Here is an 18695-nt window from a genome sequence, read left to right on the forward strand (position 1 = left end):
TGCTGCTCCTGCTGCTGCTAAGTCGCTTCAGTCATGTCCGACTCTGTGCGACCCCATAGACGGCAGCCCACCAGGCTCCCCCGTCCCTGGGATTCTCCAGGAAAGAATACTGGAGTGGGTTCTAGCGAGTACAATAAGACAAGAAATAAATAAAATGGAAAGAAAGAAGCAAAACTACCGTTTCTTACAGATGACATGATTGTCTATGTATAAAAGCTTACAGGATCAAAACTAGCTACTAGAACTTATAAATGAGCTTTGCAAGGTTATAGGATACAAGCTCAACATGCAAAAGTCAACTGTATTTCTCTATCCTAGCAAATAACTATTGGAAACTTTAAAATAACTAGTATCATTTAAAATAATATAGACATATAAAATATTTAGGGATAAATTTGACAAAATGTGTAAAATTTGCATACTAAAAACTAGAAAACACTTTTGAGAGAAATGAAAGAAGACCTAAATAAATGGAAAGATATATCTGTTCATGGATCTGAAAACTCAGTATTATTAAAATGTCAACTATTTCCAAATAGCTCCATAGATTCGATTCAATCCCAATCAAAACCCAAGCAGGCTTTTTATAGTAACCAACAAGCTGATTCCAAAATTCATTTGGAAATATAAAAGACTCATATATGCCTAAAAATTGTGGAAAAGAGTAAAGTTAGAGGACTTATACTATTTGACTTCAAGACTTACTATAAAGCTACAGTAATCAGTGATGTTACAATGCCAGTAAGACAGACAAACAGAAAAATAGAACTGAAGTACTTCTAGAGGGACTTCCCTGGAGGTCCAGTGGCTCAGACACCACACTCCCAATGCAGGGGTACTGGGTTTGATCCACGGTCAGAGAACTAGCTCACACTTGCCACAACTGAGAGTTTGGATGCCACAACTAAAGATTCTGCATGCCACAACTAAGACCCGGTGCAGCCAAATAAATAAATAAGAACTGAAGTATTTCCAGAAATACAACCAATCAACTGATTTTCTTTTAACAGAAATGACAAGGTAATTCAATGGTGGGAGGATAACTTTTTTTTTAAAAAAACAAATGGTTCTGGAACAACTGGACAGCCATATGCAAAACATAATGAACTTAAATCCTTTCTTAAGACTATATACAAAATTAAATCAAAATGGACATAACTGCATGTAAGAACCAATATTATAAAATGTCTAGAAGAAAGCATAGGATAAAATCTTAGTGACTTTGAAATTTGCAAAAATTTCTTAACAATGACTCAAAAAGCATGGACTATGAAAGAAAGTATAAATACACTGGACTCAACTAAAATTAAAAACTTTTTCTCTTCTGTTATTCAAATGAAAAGGCAAACTTGGGAGCAAATATTTGCAAAATATATATCCAACAAAGGACTTATATCTAGGATATATAAAGAGCTCTTACAATTGGGCAAAATAAAAGATACACCAACCAAGATGATATAGATTATAAATAAGCATAAGACGCTCCACAGCATTATAGGAAAATGTAAATTGAAACCACAGTGAGATACCATATCATTCCCACAAAAATGGCTAAAATTTAAAAGGAGTAATTATACCTAGTGAGGGCAAAGATATGAAGCAAATGGAACACTTACACACTGCTTGTGGGAACGTAAAATGGTATGGCACTTTGGAAAACAGTTTAGTAATTTCTTAAATAGCTAAACACACACTCAACATATAACAAAAATATTCATTCCCAGGTATTCACACAAGAGAAATGAAAGCTATGTCCACACAAAGACTTGCATTGAAATGTTCGTATCACTTTTATTTGTAACAGCCAAAAACTAGAAACACCATAGATTTCTATCAACACATGAATGGGTAAACAAATTTGGTTTATCTATACAATGAAATACCACTTAGGAGTAAAAAGTAAGTAATATAGACACATGTAACAACAAAAATGAATCACAAAATAATTATGCTGAATGACAGAAGCCAAACAAAACAAGGATACCTACAATATGATTCCATATATATATAACTGTAGAAAATTCAAACTAATTTGTAATGAAAAACAGATCAGTGGTTGCCTGTGGATGGGAGGGGAGAGTGTAGGGAGAGACAGATGGGTGTCAAAGGGTCATAAGGAAATTGTTAGGGGTAATGGATACATTCATTGTTTTTATCATAGTGATGGTTTTAAAGGTACATATATATGCCAAAACTCACCAAATTATGCACTTTAAATAATTTCCATTTACTATATGTTATTATACCTCAATAAAGTTGTAAAATATATTTTGGAGACAGTGAGAGAAATTTGAAAATGGACTGGATATGCAATATCATATTCAATATCATATGAGAACTAGATTGATAATGATAATCTAGCTATGGGGGTGAATGTCCTTATTTTTAGGAGATGGATGCTCAAGTATTTGAGTGTAATGTTCTAATGTCTGTAATTTGCCATCAATTACTCAGGAAAAAATTTACGTATACTGTTGAATCTAGATGAAAGTTATGTGTGTTAACTGTACTGTTCTTTTGATGTTTGTACATGATTGAAAATTGACATAATTAAAATGTAGGGAAAACACAATATTGTTACATTGATTTATTATTGCCCATCCTCTTAGGAAGAGAGACATGATCTTTATTATCCTAGAATGTAAGTAAATCTTCTCTGTGAATGTCTCCAGGGAGGGAGACATCGTCTATCCTTATTGTCCTGAAATGTAAATAAATCTGAGCACACTGGCTATTAATGCCTAGACATTAAGAAACATGAGAGATTCATGGAGTCTTAAGAGCCAACCATAAACAACCAAAAAGAATAATGATATGAAATGAATGTAGAGCAGTATGAAATGGATGGAGATGACAAAGACACATTACATATGCATAACCAATGTCCATGAAGAAAAGATAGACCAGATTAAAAAGTTAAGCAAAATAACACTTCCCTGAAATAAAAGGTTTGAATCATGATTGGAACAACTCACTATAACCCAGTCAAAATCAGTTTACAAAAATCAAGACTAAGGCATACACTTCTAAAGATCCTTAACTTCAAGCATAAAAAAAGAATCATATGGCAGAAACATACAAGAAAAATAGCAGGTTAATCTAAGATTTCTCAATGGCACCACCCAATTTTAGAAGAGTGATGTTTACCAAGTTATCAGGAAAAGAAAGTGTAACATTAACATTCAGGGTTCATTTGGGGAAGCGGATTCATTATGAGTATAATGAAATAAGGAATTTAAAAATATGAATTAGATCATGCACAATTGTGGGAGTAGCTGGGGAAGTAAAGGCATGGAAGGGGAAGTTGGAAGATTAGAGAAGTCACTAAATCAGCCTTTTTGAAACACTGGCATGGGTGGATAAGTCAGTGCTTGCAAGAAAATCTGAGAAGCCAGGCACACTCAGCTGCTTAAGTAACACTGTGAAAGGGGAGCTGATGAAGAAGTCTATGAAGAGCTGTTGCCTTTGTGGGCTGCAGCCAGGCATCAAGTGGCAGGCCGAAGGTCAGCAGGGCTAGGAGACAAGTGAAAGTTGCTCAGTCTTGTCTGACTCTTTGCCAGACCATGGACCATACAGGTCCATGAAATTCTCCAGGCCAGAATACTGGAGTGGGTAGCCACTCCCTTCTCCAGGGAATCTTCCCAACCCAGGGATCAAACCTGGGTCTCCAGATTGCAGGCAGATTCTTTACCATCTGAGCCACCAGGGAAGCCCAAGAGTACTGGAGTGGGTAGCCTATCCCTTCTCCAGCAGATCTTCCCAACCCAGGAATCGAACTGGGGTCTCCTGCATTACAGGTGGATTCTTTACCAGCTGAGCTACCAGAGAAGCCCTGGCTGGGAGATAGAAAGGGCTGAATACAGAGTGGAAGAGAGTGAAGAAATGTTAAGACCTAGGTATCTCTGCATTTGTCCTTCTCTGAATCTAATCTCAAACTTTTGGAGTAATGGTTGCTCCTTCATTTTGACCTCCCAAATCTCATGCAATTTCTACTTTTGGCTGACTTGGAATCACAAAGGACTCTTGAAAACACATTTCTCAGTACAACCTAGACAACAACAGAGTAATGCAGCCCAATAGCCTAATATTTTTTTCTACCGGAAAAATTTTGTGGTGAAGTAACACCACCTGAGTTCAGAAATCCCTTCAAATTTGCTCAGTTGTTTTCCTTAAATTCACTTCTAAATAACACCAAAGGTAATAATGACCTCCTTGTCACAAAATCCAAGAACCAGTTTTCCATCCTCATGTGAATTGACCTTTAGTCTGGAAAGTTTCTCCACTGAAACATTCCTTGGAAACACTCTATTGTCTATGAGTCACTTTCTCATCTGGTATGTTTTCTTCTTTCCGGCTGCTCCTTCCCATTATCCTCTATACATGAATCTTTCTTAGCCTAGCCCTCAAAAGGTGGTAACAAGCCTTGGTCCTTGGCCCGTTTTTCCTGTTACTCTAAACATTTTCTTTAGGTAGTTGGAGACTAAGACACCACAGATAAGCCCTCAAATCCTGCCCAATCATAAAGAATGGTAGGGGGGCCTTGGCAGACTCAGCTGCTGCTGCTAAGTCATTTCAGTCATGTCCGACTCTGTGCGACCCCATAGACAGCAGCCCACCAGGCTCCCCCATCCCTGGGATTCTCCAGGCAAGAACACTGGAGTGGGTTGCCACTTCCTTCTCCAATGCATGAAAGGGAAAAGTGAAAGTGAAGTCGCTCAGTTGTGTCCGACTCTTCGCAACCCCATGCTCTGCAGCTTTCCAGGCTCCTCTGTCCATGGGATTGTCCAGGCAAGAGTACTGGAGTGGGGTGCCATTGCCTTCTCCAGGCAGACTCAGCAAGTGGTATGTATCTAGTATTCATAGTTCTAAGTGCTTTATATAGACAAATGCATTAATTTATTATGAGTAATTGTGTACCCTCAAAGATATGTTGAGGGGCTTCCCCAGTGGCTCAGCAGTAAAGATTCCACCTGCAATGCAGAAGACACAGGTTCGATCCCTGGGTCGGGATGATCCCCTGGAGGAGGAAATGGCAACCCACTCCAGTATTCTTGCCTGGAGAATCCTGTAGACAGAGGAGCCTGGTGGGCTACAGTCCATGCGGTGTGCAAAGAATTGGACACAACTGAAGTGACTTAGCAGTAGCAACAGCAAAGATACATTGAAGTCCTAACTGCCAGAACCTCAGAATGTGAATTCACTTGATAATAGAGTCTTTACAGAAGTAATCAAGTTAAAATGAGGTCAGTAGGGTGGGCCTAATCCAATATGACCGTATTCTTATAAAAAAGGGAAAATCAGACACAGAGACAGACATGCAGAGGGAACACGACCTGGAGACACTCAGGAAGAAAATGGCTGTGTGACTGGAGTGATGCATCCACAAGCCAATGAATACTTGAGACTACCAGAAACTAGGAGAGAAGCAGGAAACAATTCCTCCTCTAGTACCTTCAGAGGAAGTGTGGCCCTGCTGACACCTTGATTTCAGACTTCTGGCCTCACAATACATTTCTGTTGAAGCCACTCAGTTTGTGGAACTATATAGCCCTAGGAAGTTTATACTCATCTCACGTTGAATCTATGAGATATGTACTACTGTGACCATCCTTTACAGCTGAATAAATCAGTACAGAGAGATTACTAACTTGCTCAAGGTCACAGAGCTAGTAACTGGTAGAGTCAGGATTGAAACCCTAGCCATCGGTTCCTGAGCCTATCTACCCAGCCATTATGAAAACCGCCTCGTAATATTTTGAACAGCATTGCTAAGTTGAAAAAGGGGTATATAAATAAATCTTAATATGCAAACAGTTAAATAAGTTATTGCATATCCACCCTGCAAACTATGATGCAATTATTCAAAAATGTTATTATTCAGTAATAAAGCAAGCAGAGATAATTATGTGATACGATCCCATATTTGAAAGTCAAGGAAGAAAACAAATCTTATATAGCTTCTATCTGATTATAAGCATGTAACATATGTATATCTATATATAATTTATATGAGCACAGATTAAAACATGAAAGCATTCATAGTAGTTAATTAGTATTGGTTATCTGTTCTGAATACATAGTGGAGGAAAGTCAGTAAATAATAAATGTATTAGGTAGCTTTTTCTGGGTAACAAGCCTCCAAAAACATAGTGGCTTAAAACAATAAACATTTTAATCAATGATTCTGTGAGTTGTCTGGGATCAGTGGGGTCGATGGCAGACCTTTTCTAGTCTAGAAACAGACTGCCCTAAAATTTAGCAGCTTAAAACATTTATTCTCTTGTGGTTTCTGTGGGTCAGGAATTCAGGTGAGGCTCAGAAGTGTGCCTTTGGCTGAAGGTCTTTCATGAAGTTGCAGTCAAACTGTCAGCTAAGGCTATGGTCATATTTGAAGACTAGATTGGGAGAATATGCTCCCAAACTCATCCACATAGGTCTTTCCATAGAGCTGCCTCATGCTTCCCCTAAGGTGAACCAACTGAGAGTGAGAGCATCCAAAATGGAAGCCCCAGTCTTTCTGTAACCTAATCTTGGAAGTGACATCCCATTACCTCTGCCTTATTCTATTCACTAGAACCAAGTCATTAACCTGGTGCAAACCCATGGGAACAGGATTATACAAAGGTGTAGATACCAAGAGGTGGGGATCATGATGCAAGGTCGTCTCAGAGGCTGCTGACCACAGGCGTACTGACCATGGTTACATGGATAGAATGGCTTCATTCACATATCTTGCAGATGAAATCTAGTTGGTTTAGGGTACCTCAATTGGGATGGCTCATCTCTGTTCCACTGCTGCTCCATAAGGTTACTCATAGCATAACTCAGGCTTTTCCATACTTGGGCTCAGGATTTCTAAGAGCAGCAATAGTGGGCAAACCTCAATGTGCAAGTACTTCTCAAGCCTCTGCTAGTGTCATATTTGCTAATATCCCGTTGACCAAAGAAAACGGCCAAATCCAGTTTCAAGGGCTGGAGAAATAGACTCTACCTCTTGGGTAAAGTGGTAAAGTCACATGGAAAGGGGGCATATATTCTGATAGTAGTGGCCAAAGGAGACCATCCAGATTTCTGGATTCTGGCTAGAAATGCAGACACTTGGAAAGAGCTCAGCTCCCATTCTTACAATTAGAAAAAATCCAGGTAATCTATAAAATCATAACTTTCCTTGAATTCATCAGGGAGCTAATGTCATAGGGGAACAAACTAGCTTGATGTATAAGACAAATGCCTCAAAGAAGGCAGGAAGTTATCACTGGGTTATCTGTGGCAGAGCAGGAAAGAAGATGGGTCCACCACACCAGAATTAAGAATTCAGCAAGAATCTTAAATAAAGTTTTAAAAGTTGAGTGTGGGATAGTGAGAGAATATCAGAGCTCTGAGAGCGGGAGACATAGGCCCCCACTTTCAGGTTCTTCTCCATAGACCTCCACTGGTTGCTCATAAGAAACATCAGGGGTAGGATGGGAGACTGCAGAAAGCCTCTCTCAGTGGTGTAGGCCTTTAGGGGCACAGCTGCTGATACAGAAATGGCCAAAGCCCTGATGGGACCCTACTCCCTCACAGAATAAAAACTTTAAGCCACTGGGTGAAGTGCAGCAAACCTTGTTGCCCCCAAGACATAGGTAAAGATCTACTGTAGCTAGAGGAAAGGAAAAGGGAAGGACAGGAAACCTTCCTAGGTTCAGACCATTTAAAGCCCTATATTAATACTAATGGGAAGGGCAGGATCACTGAAAAAGCTTCACCTTCCAAGATCTAGGGATATAGGGCCTGTCTAAGACTGAGGCTGGCCCCAGACACCTCCTGCCCTCCCACTCATCAGGTCACCAAGACCCAGGTAATAATAAAAGTCTGCTACTAAGGGAAAGGCAAGAGCATAGAGAGAGTGCCTCTCCATAGTATAAGCACATTAAGAAAGGCCTAAAGGCAAGGGTGGTGCGGGAATACTGAGAAAAATTATCTGGAAAACCAGTGCCTACTGGAAGCACAAGGTAACACTAGAGAAATTTGAAGTCATTGATACATTGTAGGTAAAGAGAGCAACACCACCACCTAAACACCAGAACAAATCCTAACTAGCTGGCCTCAATTCCCCTATGCCAATGACCTATAAGGAAAGTAACATGTCTACTCCCAGGAATTACATATTTACCTCAGTTTCTACTATCCTACATATAACATCTGACATTCAGCCAAATATTATATGCAAAACAGCAAGAATAAATAATCCACTGTCAAGAGACAAAACAATCAACAGATCCAGATTCAGTTGATTTAGTTGTTTTAACTGTCAAACAAAGAGTTTAAAATAACAATGATTAGTATGTTAAAGAGGGTAGTGGAAAATGTAAACAACAGGTATAAACATGTGGGGAATTTCAGCAGAGATGAAAACTCTTTCAAATTCAAATGGACAATCTAGAAATAAAAAGAAAACATTAACTGAGATAAAGATTGCCTTCAATGGGTTCATCAGTAGATCTGACAGAGCCAGGGTAGAGGTTAAAATGAGTGACCTTGAAGATAGGTTAATAGAAATTATCCCAACTGAAACACAAAGCAAAATAATGACTGAAAACAGGCATACATACAGGGATGGAAAATTGTAGTATTTTCTATCACAGTCTCTGTCCTGATAATAAATTATTTACATTATCACACCAGGCAAAATCTATTCACCCCCATTCCAAGACCTCCAAACATTCATCCCAAATTAAAACATTAGGCTCAAATCCAAGACCTTAAGACTTCTATATCAGATTCAAATATGGCTGAGGCTCCTTGGGTGTAGATTCTCAGTTTTTTTTTTTTTATCCAGAGACCTGTGAACTAAATGACAAGTTATATGACCACTCCCCTAACCCAACACACACATACTCACACATGTGCATACACATAAATATAAATACAATAGTGAGATAGGGACAGGATAACTGTAACAGATACTTCCATTCAAAAAGGGAAGGAAAAAGAGGCATATATCAATCACTGTTCAATAACAATTCTGAAATCCCACAGAGCAAATACTGTCAGGTATCTCTGCTCCAGGGGCAAAAAATGTTTCTTGTTTAGGTCATAGTTCTGCCTGGGAATGGCTTCCCAATCCATTTTAGTACATTGTTCTTGGATCTTCTCTCTGAGACGGCGTTCTTTTCCCATAAGAAATGGCCCATGCTTGCAGCTGAGTAACTTTCACAGCTTGCTTCCTGTTCACAGAAGTTAAGACAGGGGAGTCCATTTTTCACTTTGGACTTTTTCAGTCCTTTAAGTCCAACATGGAGGTAGTTTTGTTAGTAAAACTCTGTTAAAAATGTTGCAAGTTTTCTATGAATCTGGTTTGTATTGACTCTATGTCCCAAATGCAACATCAACAATTCTTTTTAAGATGGGCCCCTCTCTACTTTGAACAGTGAGTCAGGCTATTGGGACACTGTTGAGAAGTTTTTGAGAGCTGTTTAGCTTAGCTGACAGGGTCTCCCAAACACCAACTTAAATATTTTACACATTTTAACAAAGGGTCTTAGAACCAAATCTATGATTTGATCTCTACTCTGGAGGTCACTTTTTCACCTTGAGAATATTTTGATGGCTGGAGAGACTGGAGATGTGAAGCAGTTACCTTCCAACTCAGCCAAGTCCTGTTTTTTTAGGTGTTTGTTCTGAACTCTGATGGCAAATGGAACACTTATTTACTTAGTTCATTTTTTTTTCTGCATTTTATCATATGCAGCTAAAAGAAGCAAACATATACTTCAACATTCTGTTGGAAATCTCTTTAGCCAGATCCACAAGTTCATTTGGTATATTCTCTATCTTTCCACAGAGCATGGTAGCTGTTTTGCTATTTTTTCCCTCACTAAACAACATGGACTGCCATCTTCTGAAGACTTTCTTAACAGTTTTCCTCATTGCTTTTCCAGTCTCCACCTGATGCCCAGGCCCAAAGCTGATGCCACATGTTTTATATTTTGATACAACACCCCCAGTAGGTGTACACTTTTATGTATTACTCAGCATTTGCTGTATAACAGACTACACCAAACTTAGTAGCTTAAAACAATCATTTTTTCTATCTCATAAGTCTCCAGGTTGGTTGGGATGACTGATGTGGCTCTTCTGGTGTGGGCTGGCATGGCTGGGGCTGGAGGTTAAAGAAGGCCTTACTCCCACATCTGGCATTTGGTTTAAGGGGCTTCATCTGGATTGGTTCATCTCTGTTCCACGTGGTTTCACATCCCTTAGTAATTTGAGCTTCTTCACATGAAGGTCTCAGAATTCAAAAGAGCGGCAAGAAAGGGTAAGTCTCAAAGCAGGCTTTTCACACCTCTCCAGCATCTTCTTGAATCTCTTTGTTAATGTATATTGGCCCAAGCAATTCACATGGCCAAACTCAGAGTCAAGGAGTAGAGAGAGAGCTCTGCCTCTTAATAAGAGAAACAACAGTAATATTACAAAGAGGGGTGCATAAAAGGATGGGAGAGACCTGTGGTTATTTCTGCACTGTACCACAATGAAGGAAGATAAAAATATGATGTCATGGAAATCAACATGTATGACAGGATTATATTTGTTTGTGTAAAATTATATCAGCAGATGAATGTATATATAAAACCATAATGACTTTAAAACTGTGGATTCACATGAGCAAAATATTCAGTAGCAAACATATTTGATAGACACAAATACAAAAAAAAGAATTTCAACTCAATTATTCCTCCCATTGTGCAATGTGTTTTGCTACAAATAGATCTGAGAGCAGGTCTATACATCAAATATATTATTGTTTTGTCCTACCTTTCACTTTGTTGTCACTTTAAATTGCTTAATACAACACAATAAACATTACTGTCATTTATATCATTTTTCATACTTTATCTATAAAGAATTTGGTAATAATTTGCCTTATAATACTTTCTACAGGAAGGCTTTTCCTAATATCTCAAACTGATAACATTTTCCCCAGTATGAATTCAATTATATTTTGTGAGGATTTGCAAATATGGAAATTCCTCATCATTCAATGCATTCTTAGAGAGTCTCTTCTGAATAATTTTTCTCATCTCAGGTGAAAGAGCCTGACACATTCTTTTTATTATGCAATGCATTCAATATCTGATCTGTCTTGGCTGAATTTTTAACACACACTTAGACCTGATTTCTGTGGTAAGGCTTTCTCATTTTCAAGAAACAGGGTTACTTTCATGTATGAATATTGCGATGCATACTCAGAACGGATTTCTGAGTGAACCCTTTTCCACAGTCACTACATTTATAGGGTTTATCTCCAGTATGAATTGTCTGGTGTTTATTGAAATTTGACCTGTCTGTGAAAGCTTTCCCACATTCTGCACATATATATGGTTTCTCTCCTGTGTGAATTCGCTGATGTACTTTGAGGTGTGGTTTCTTTGAGAAGGATTTCTCACAGTCAGAACATTTATAAGGCTTATCTGTAGTATGGATTCTCTGATGTGTAAGTAACTCTGACTTCTGGATGAAGGCCCTGCCACAATCAGCACAAACATAGGGCTTCTCTCCAGTATGAATAGTCTGGTGTTTATTGAAATTTGACCTATCCGTGAAGGCCTTCCCACATTCAGCACATATATAAGACTTCTCTCCAGTGTGAGATTTCTGGTGAGTATTCAGATTTGATCTGTTGGTAAAGGCCTTACCACAGTCAGTGCATATGTAGGGTTTCTCTCCTGTGTGAATTCGCTTATGCATCTGGAGTTGTGACTTAGAAGGGAAAGATTTCGCACAGTCACTGCATTCATAAGGCTTCTCTCCAGTATGAATTCTTTGATGCGCAATCAAGTGTGCCTTTTGGATGAAGGCCTGCCCACATTCAGTACATATGTAGGATCTCTCTCCTGAATGAATTCTCTGATGCATTCTGAGTGTTGATTTTTGGGTAAAGGCCTTCCCACACTCACTGCACTTATGGTGTCTCTCTCCAGTATGAATTTTCTGATGTACATTGAGGGCTGAGTTTAGGGAGAAGCCTTTCCCACATTCACTGCATTCATAAAGTTTTTCTCCAGTATGGGTTGTCTGATGCCTTAGGAGAGATGACACTTGGAAAAATGATTTTCCACATTCATGACATTTATAGGGTTTTTCTCTAGTATGAATTTTCTCATGCAGAATTAATTCTGAATTCTGGATGAATGCCTTTCCACACTCAGAACATATATATAGCTTTTCATCTCTATGAACTCTCAAATAAATACTGAGTAGTGGCTTCTGTGTAAAAACATTTACACATTTCCTAAGTTCATGAGGTTTATCCATAGTATGAATTCTCTGAGGTGCAAAGAGTTGAGACCTCTGGGTGAAGATCTTCCCAAGTTCAGTACACATATTTGCTTTCTCCCCAACAGGAAATTTCAGATTGTGACTGAGTGCTTGTTTGAAGCTGAAGACTTTTCCACACTGATTGCTGTCACAGAATTTCACTCCAGTATGTGTATTTTCATGTTTAGTATAAGAAGAGCTCTGGGTGAAAACTTGACTGTGTCCAATAATTTTATCAAAGTTATTTGTTGCATTGCTTTCACTATGAATATGTACATCTAAATTATGCTTTAAATTCTTTCCAAATGAGTTACGTTTATGGGGTCTTTTCTGTGAAGGAATACAATTTGGGCCTGGATGAATAAATTTTCCACTGTTTTTATATTCATAATCCCACTCTGTATTCAATATTTTCTTATTGATGAAAGCAGCATGACTCAAAGGTTTGTTCTGCTTTTCCTGGTAGCTTTTTATCTGTTCAGCATCTTGCCACAGTACTTCTAAAATGGAATACAATGAATCATCTTTTGCATCTTCACCTTCCATTTCACCATGAAATGAAACTTTTCCAGAAATTCTTTTTTGTAAGGTTTTAATCCCAAACTTTCCATCTAAAAAGAGAAAAAAAGTAAAATGACACAAATAATACATAAGAGAAGATTAAGAGGCACACTTAAGTTAATCCAAATTGGTCACAGAGAAACCAGTAAATCTGATGATGATGATGATGACAATGATAGAAAGTACATAAATAGCACTTATTATGTGCCAAGCTCTTACATGATTTGGTGGTACAGGCACTGTTCTACAAAATATATACATATGAACTCATTTAATCCTTTCAAAAGCCCTATGAGGTATCTTATCCACCACTGTAGATAAGGAAAGTGAAGTTCAGAATAATTACACATATATTCAGTATTGGAGATTGGCGTTTAACATAAGCAATCTAGCTTTCTTTTGGTAGGGGATATCAAGTAAGGTGGACTGAAGATTAAACAGAGAAGGGTTTTAAGGGGAAACATCTATGGAGAGCCTAGGCTTGAATGGGTAACTCAGAGTCTAAGTCCTCATTAGCTTTCCATTCTAAATCCTCACTAATCTCACTGCTTATTGCTTATCAGCATCAATATCAAATTAATGTGATAAAATAGTTAAGTTTGCTAAGAGAGTAGATTCTACAAGTTCTCATCACAAAGAAAATCTTTTCCTTTTCATTTTTGTATCTATATAATATGATGTTAACTAAACTTGCTGTGGCAATCATTTCACAATATACGTATGTCAAGTTACTATGCTGTACACCTTAAACTTATACAATGCTGTATGTCAATTGTATCTCAATAAAACTAAACAAATAATTTATTCATGTCTACAGGAAAAATACTGTGGTCGTAGCCATTTTGACCTATACAAACAATAAATGGATGTCTATACTCCAACTCTCCATCCAAGTGTAACTGTTTCCCTGGAAATAAAATTAAATATATTTAATAAGAAGTACATAATGAAAGTGATGAAAAGCCATCTGTGGTAGAATGAAAGCTGACCACTAGAATCTGTTTCACCATTCTTTTGCATTAATGGATTAGTAGCCAGGAATATGGCTGCCCAGTCATATAACATTTCTCAGCCTCCTTTGAAAATTGCTGTGACCATGTGACAATGTTCTCAACAGAATATGAGAGAAAACACTGGGTGCCACCTTCAAACCAAAGCATTGAAACAGTAGGCATATTTTCTCTATACCTTCTACCTTCATGCTTACTAAAACCTGGATTTGACAGCAACATGGATTCAAACATGTAGATGCCACAAAAATTCAAAAGACGGTGGAGCTGAGTAATGGATTCATGAATAAGCAGAAGCAGCTAGGTTTTCCAATGGCCTGTGATATTAGAGACTTTATATGTAAGAAAATTCTATATGTAAGAAAATTCTATATGTAAGTCATTATATTTAATGCTCTCTTTATTACTGTGAATTAGCTTTAACACAATTAATATACTATTCTTGCCAAGAGTGAATCACAGTTCATGAGACATATTATATTCTCAATAATAATTGTAAAATGGAAGAACTGTACACTATCTCATCAGCAAGAGTTTTTAGATATTGAGAATGCTCTGAGCCATCAAATCCAGTTTTCCCCTGTTAGTCAGTTAGATACAGTACTCTGAATACATGTCCAGTCCAAAAATCTCATCCTCTTATTCTTAAGTTGCATTGTATTCTCATATATTTGGCTTTAATTTATTTGGAAGTTACTAACCCCTGGATTCCTAGGCTAAATTTTAGAGGTGGTTTTACTTTTCACTTTATTAAACACTTAAATGTATATAAAATGTCTAAGTTGTAAATAAAACATAACTTCTAAACCATTTATATATTGGACAAAAGATCACCAGTACCAACATTCATCATAAAAATTTGCTTCTTCAGTAAAAAGCTTCCTGAGCCCTTTACTGAGCCCACAGATTCAGTGAACCGTACAGAAATGGACAGTCATCTGTTTAGAAAGAGCTGTGCATGCAAGCTAGCATTCTCATTGCCACTCAAAAAACGGCTCACAAAAGTCCAGTTTATTCTCAAATAAAAGGACAGGTTAATATCCTCTTCCTCCACTCCTGCTTATATCTTCTTTTGTGCCATTTAAAAATGTTTGTGTGCTTAATTAAATTGTTTTGCTGTTGTTGTTCCGTCGTTAGGTTGTGCCCGACTCTTTCTAACTCCATGGACCATAGCACGTCAGGCTCCTCTGTGTTCCACTATCTTCCAGAGCTTGCTCAAATTCATGTCCGTTGAGGCAGTGATGCTGTCTAACCATCTCATCCTCTGCTGCCCACTTCTCCTCTTGCCTTCAATCTTTTTCAGCATCAGGGTCTTTTCCAATGAGTTGGCTCTTCGCTTCAGGTGGCCAAAGTATTAGAGCTTCAGCTTCAGCAAGACTCCTTCCAATGAATATTCAGGACTCATTTCCTTTAGGATTGACTGGTTGATCTCCTTGCAGTCCAGGGGACTCTCAAGAGTCTTCTCCAGCATAATTCAAAAGCATTAATTCTTCAATGCTCAGCCTTCTTTATGGTCCAACTCTCACATCTGTACATGACTGCTGGAAAAACCATAGCTTTGACTATATGGACCTTTGTCAGCAAAATAATGTCTCTCTGTTTTAATACCCTGCCTAGGTTCGTCATAGGTTTTCTTCTAAGGAGCAAGTGTCCTTTAGTTTTGTGGCTACAGTCACCATCCACAGTGATTTTGGAGATCAAGAAAATAAAATCTGTCACTGTTTCTAATTTTTCCCCTTCTATTTGCCATGAAGTGGTGGGACCAGATGCCATGGTCTTAGTTTTTTTTTAAATGCTGAGTTTCAAGTCACCTTTTTCACTCTCCTCTTTCATGTTCATCAAGAGGCTCTTTAGTTCCTCTTCACCATCTTCCATTAGAGTGGTATCATCTGCATATCTGAGATTGTTGATATTTCTCCCAGCAATCTTGATTCCAACTTGTGATTCATCCAGCCTGGCATTTTGCATAATGTACTCTGCATATTAGTTAAATAAACAGGGTGACAATATACAGCCTTGTTATACTCCTTTCCTAATTTTGAACCAGTCCATTGTCCCATGTCTGGTTCTAACCCTTGCTTCTTGACCTAAACACAGGTTTCTCATGAGAAAAGTTAAGGTGGTCTGGTATTCCCATCTCTTTAAGAATTTTCCACAGTTTGTTGTGATCCACATAGTCAATGGCTTTAGTGTAGTCAATGAAGCAGATGTTTTTCTGGAATTCCCTTGCTTTCTCTATGAGCCAATGAATGTTGGCAATTTGATCTCTGGTTCCTCTGCTTCTCTGAAACCCAGCTTGTACATCTGGAAATCCTTGATTCATGTACTGTTGAAGCCTAGCTTGAAGGATTTTGAGCATAACCTTGCTAGCATGTGAAATGAGTGCAACTGTACAGTGGTTTGAACATTCTTTGGCATTGTCATTTTTTGGGATTGGAATGAAAACACCTTTTCCAGTCCTGTGGCCAATGCTGACTTTCCCAAGTTTGCTGACATACTGAGTGTGGCACTTTAAGAGCATCATGTTTTTGATAATTATGATAAGGCTGATATGAAAATTCCTGTACATTTATTTTAGTGGGTGTATGTGCTCAGTTCAGTTCTGTCGCTCAGTCGTGTCCGACTCTTTGCAGTCCCATGGACTGCAGCAGATCAGGCCTCCCTGTCCATCACCAACTTCTGGAGCTTACTTAAACTCATGTCCATCGAGTTGGTGATGCCATCAAACCATCTCATCCTCTGCTGTCCCCTTCTCTTACCACTTTCAATCTTTCCTAGCATCAGGGTCTTTTCCAATGAGTCAGTTCTTCACATCAGGTGGCCAAAGTATTGGAGTTTCAGCTTCAGCATCAGTCCTTCCAATGAATATTCAGGACTGATTAACTTTAGGATTTACTGGTTTGATCTCCTTCCAATACAAGCAACTTTCAAGAGTCTTCTCCAACACCACAGTTCAAAAAGATCAATTCTTTGGTGCCCAGCTCTTTATAGTCCAACACTCACATCCTTACATGACTACTGGAAAAACCATAGCATTGACTAGATGGAGCTTTGTTGGCAAAGTAATGTCTGCTTTTTAATATGCTGTCTAGGTTGGTCACAGCTTTTCTTCCAAGGAGCAAATGTCTTTTAATTTTATGGCTGCAGTCACCATCTGCAGTGATTTTGGAGCCCCCCAAAATAAAGTCTCTCACTGTTTCCATTGTTTCCCCACCTATTTTCCATGAAGTGATGGGACCGGATGCCATGATCTTAGTTTTTTGAACGCTGAGTTTTAATCCAACTTTTTCACTCTCCTCTTTCACTTTCATCAAGATGCTCTTTAGTTCTTCACTTTCTGCCATAAGGGTGGTTTCGTCTGCATATCTGAGGTTGGTATTTCTCCCAGCAAGCTTGATTCCAGCTTGTGCTTCATCCAGCCTGGCATTTCACACGATGTACTGTACATATAAGTTAAATAAGCAGGGTGACAATATACAACCTTGACGTACTTCTTTCCTGATTTGGAACCAGTCTGTTGTTCCATGTCCAGTTCTAACTGGTGCTTCCTGACCTGCATACAGATTTCTCAGGAGGCAGGTAGGGTGGTATTCCTATCTCTTTAAGAATTTTCCACAGTTGTTGTGATCCACACAGTCAAAGGCTTTGGGAAAGTCAATAAAGCAGATGTTTTTTCTGGAACTCTCTTGCTTTTTCGATGATCCAGTGGATGTTGGCAATTTGATCTCTAGTTCCTCTACCTTTTCTAAATCCAGCTTGAACATCTGGAAGTTCATGGTTTACGTACTGCTGAAGCCTAGCTTGAAGGATTTTGAGCATTACTTTGCTAGTGTGTGAGATGAGTGCAATTGTGCGGTAGTTTGAACATTCTTTGGCATTGCCTTTCTTTGGGATTGGAATGAAGCTGACCTTTTCCAGTCCTGTGGCCACTGCTGAGTTTTCCAAATTTGTTGACACATTGAATGCAGCACTTTCACAGCATCATCTTTTAGGATCTGAAATAGTTCAACTGGAATTCCATTGCCTCCAGTAGCTTTGTTCATAGTGATGCTTCCTAAGGCCCACTTGAATTCACATTCCAGGATGTCTGGCTCTAGGTGAGTGATCACATCATCATGGTTATCTGGGTCATGAAGAAATTTTTCATATAGTTCTTCTGTGTATTGTTGCCACCTCTTCTTAATATCTTCTGCTTCTGTTAGGTCCATACCACTTCTCTTAAATAAATGCCTAGGAGTGACATTCCTGAGATACAGAATAGCTATACATTTAGCATTAGTATATACTGCCAGTTTCCCAAATTGAATGAAAGAATTTACGTTACTACCATCAATGCATATAAATTCCAGTTGCTCCAAAATCCCGATAACACTTGATATTGTCAGTCTTCTACATTTTAGTCATTGTTCTGTTTTATTTATGTGTGTAGGGTTGTCTGACTGTGGTTTTAACTTACATTTCCCTGATGAATAATGATGTTCAACTTTTCATATACACAACTATTGTGTGGATACCTCCTTCTAAAAGTACCTGGTCAAGTCTTTTACCCATTTCTTTTTCTACTGGCTAGATTACCTTTTTCTTTTTTATTTCTACAAGTTCTTTATATATTCTGAATGTGAGTCATTTCTCAAATCTGGGTACTGTAAATATCTTCTCCCAGTTTGTGGCTTGCCTATTCACTTTCTTAATGATATCTTTTGGAGAAGGATATTTTTTTTTACTCTAATATAGTTCAACTTACTATGAAATGAAGTAGAAAATGTTACTATTTTTTTTGTTGTTGTTATCCAAAAGAACTTCCCTGGTGGTCCAGTGGTTAAG

The 18695-nt window shown here is 38.2% G+C and overlaps 1 protein-coding gene across 5 annotated transcripts in view; it reads right to left on the reverse strand.

Moving 5' to 3' along the window:
* The window catches only part of LOC147340450 (zinc finger protein 81-like), a 125865-nt gene that overhangs the window by 13678 nt on the left and 93492 nt on the right, over nt 1–18695 (reverse strand). For 2 of the 5 annotated variants that reach the window (XM_086386348.1, XM_086386349.1), the window contains exon 5: nt 1767–12911. The exons of the other annotated variants lie outside the window; for them this stretch is intronic. In XM_086386348.1, coding sequence (XP_086242474.1) covers nt 11203–12911 — 1709 coding nt within the window. In that variant the 3' untranslated portion in view covers nt 1767–11202. Of the gene's footprint in view, nt 1–1766; nt 12912–18695 lie in introns of those variants that run through there. 5 annotated transcript variants of the gene reach the window in all.

Source organism: Bos grunniens, chromosome X, assembly GCF_055505025.1.
Source record: "Bos grunniens cultivar Pamir isolate PY7600 chromosome X, Bosgru_T2T1.0, whole genome shotgun sequence".
NCBI classification, from domain to species: domain Eukaryota; kingdom Metazoa; phylum Chordata; class Mammalia; order Artiodactyla; family Bovidae; genus Bos; species Bos grunniens.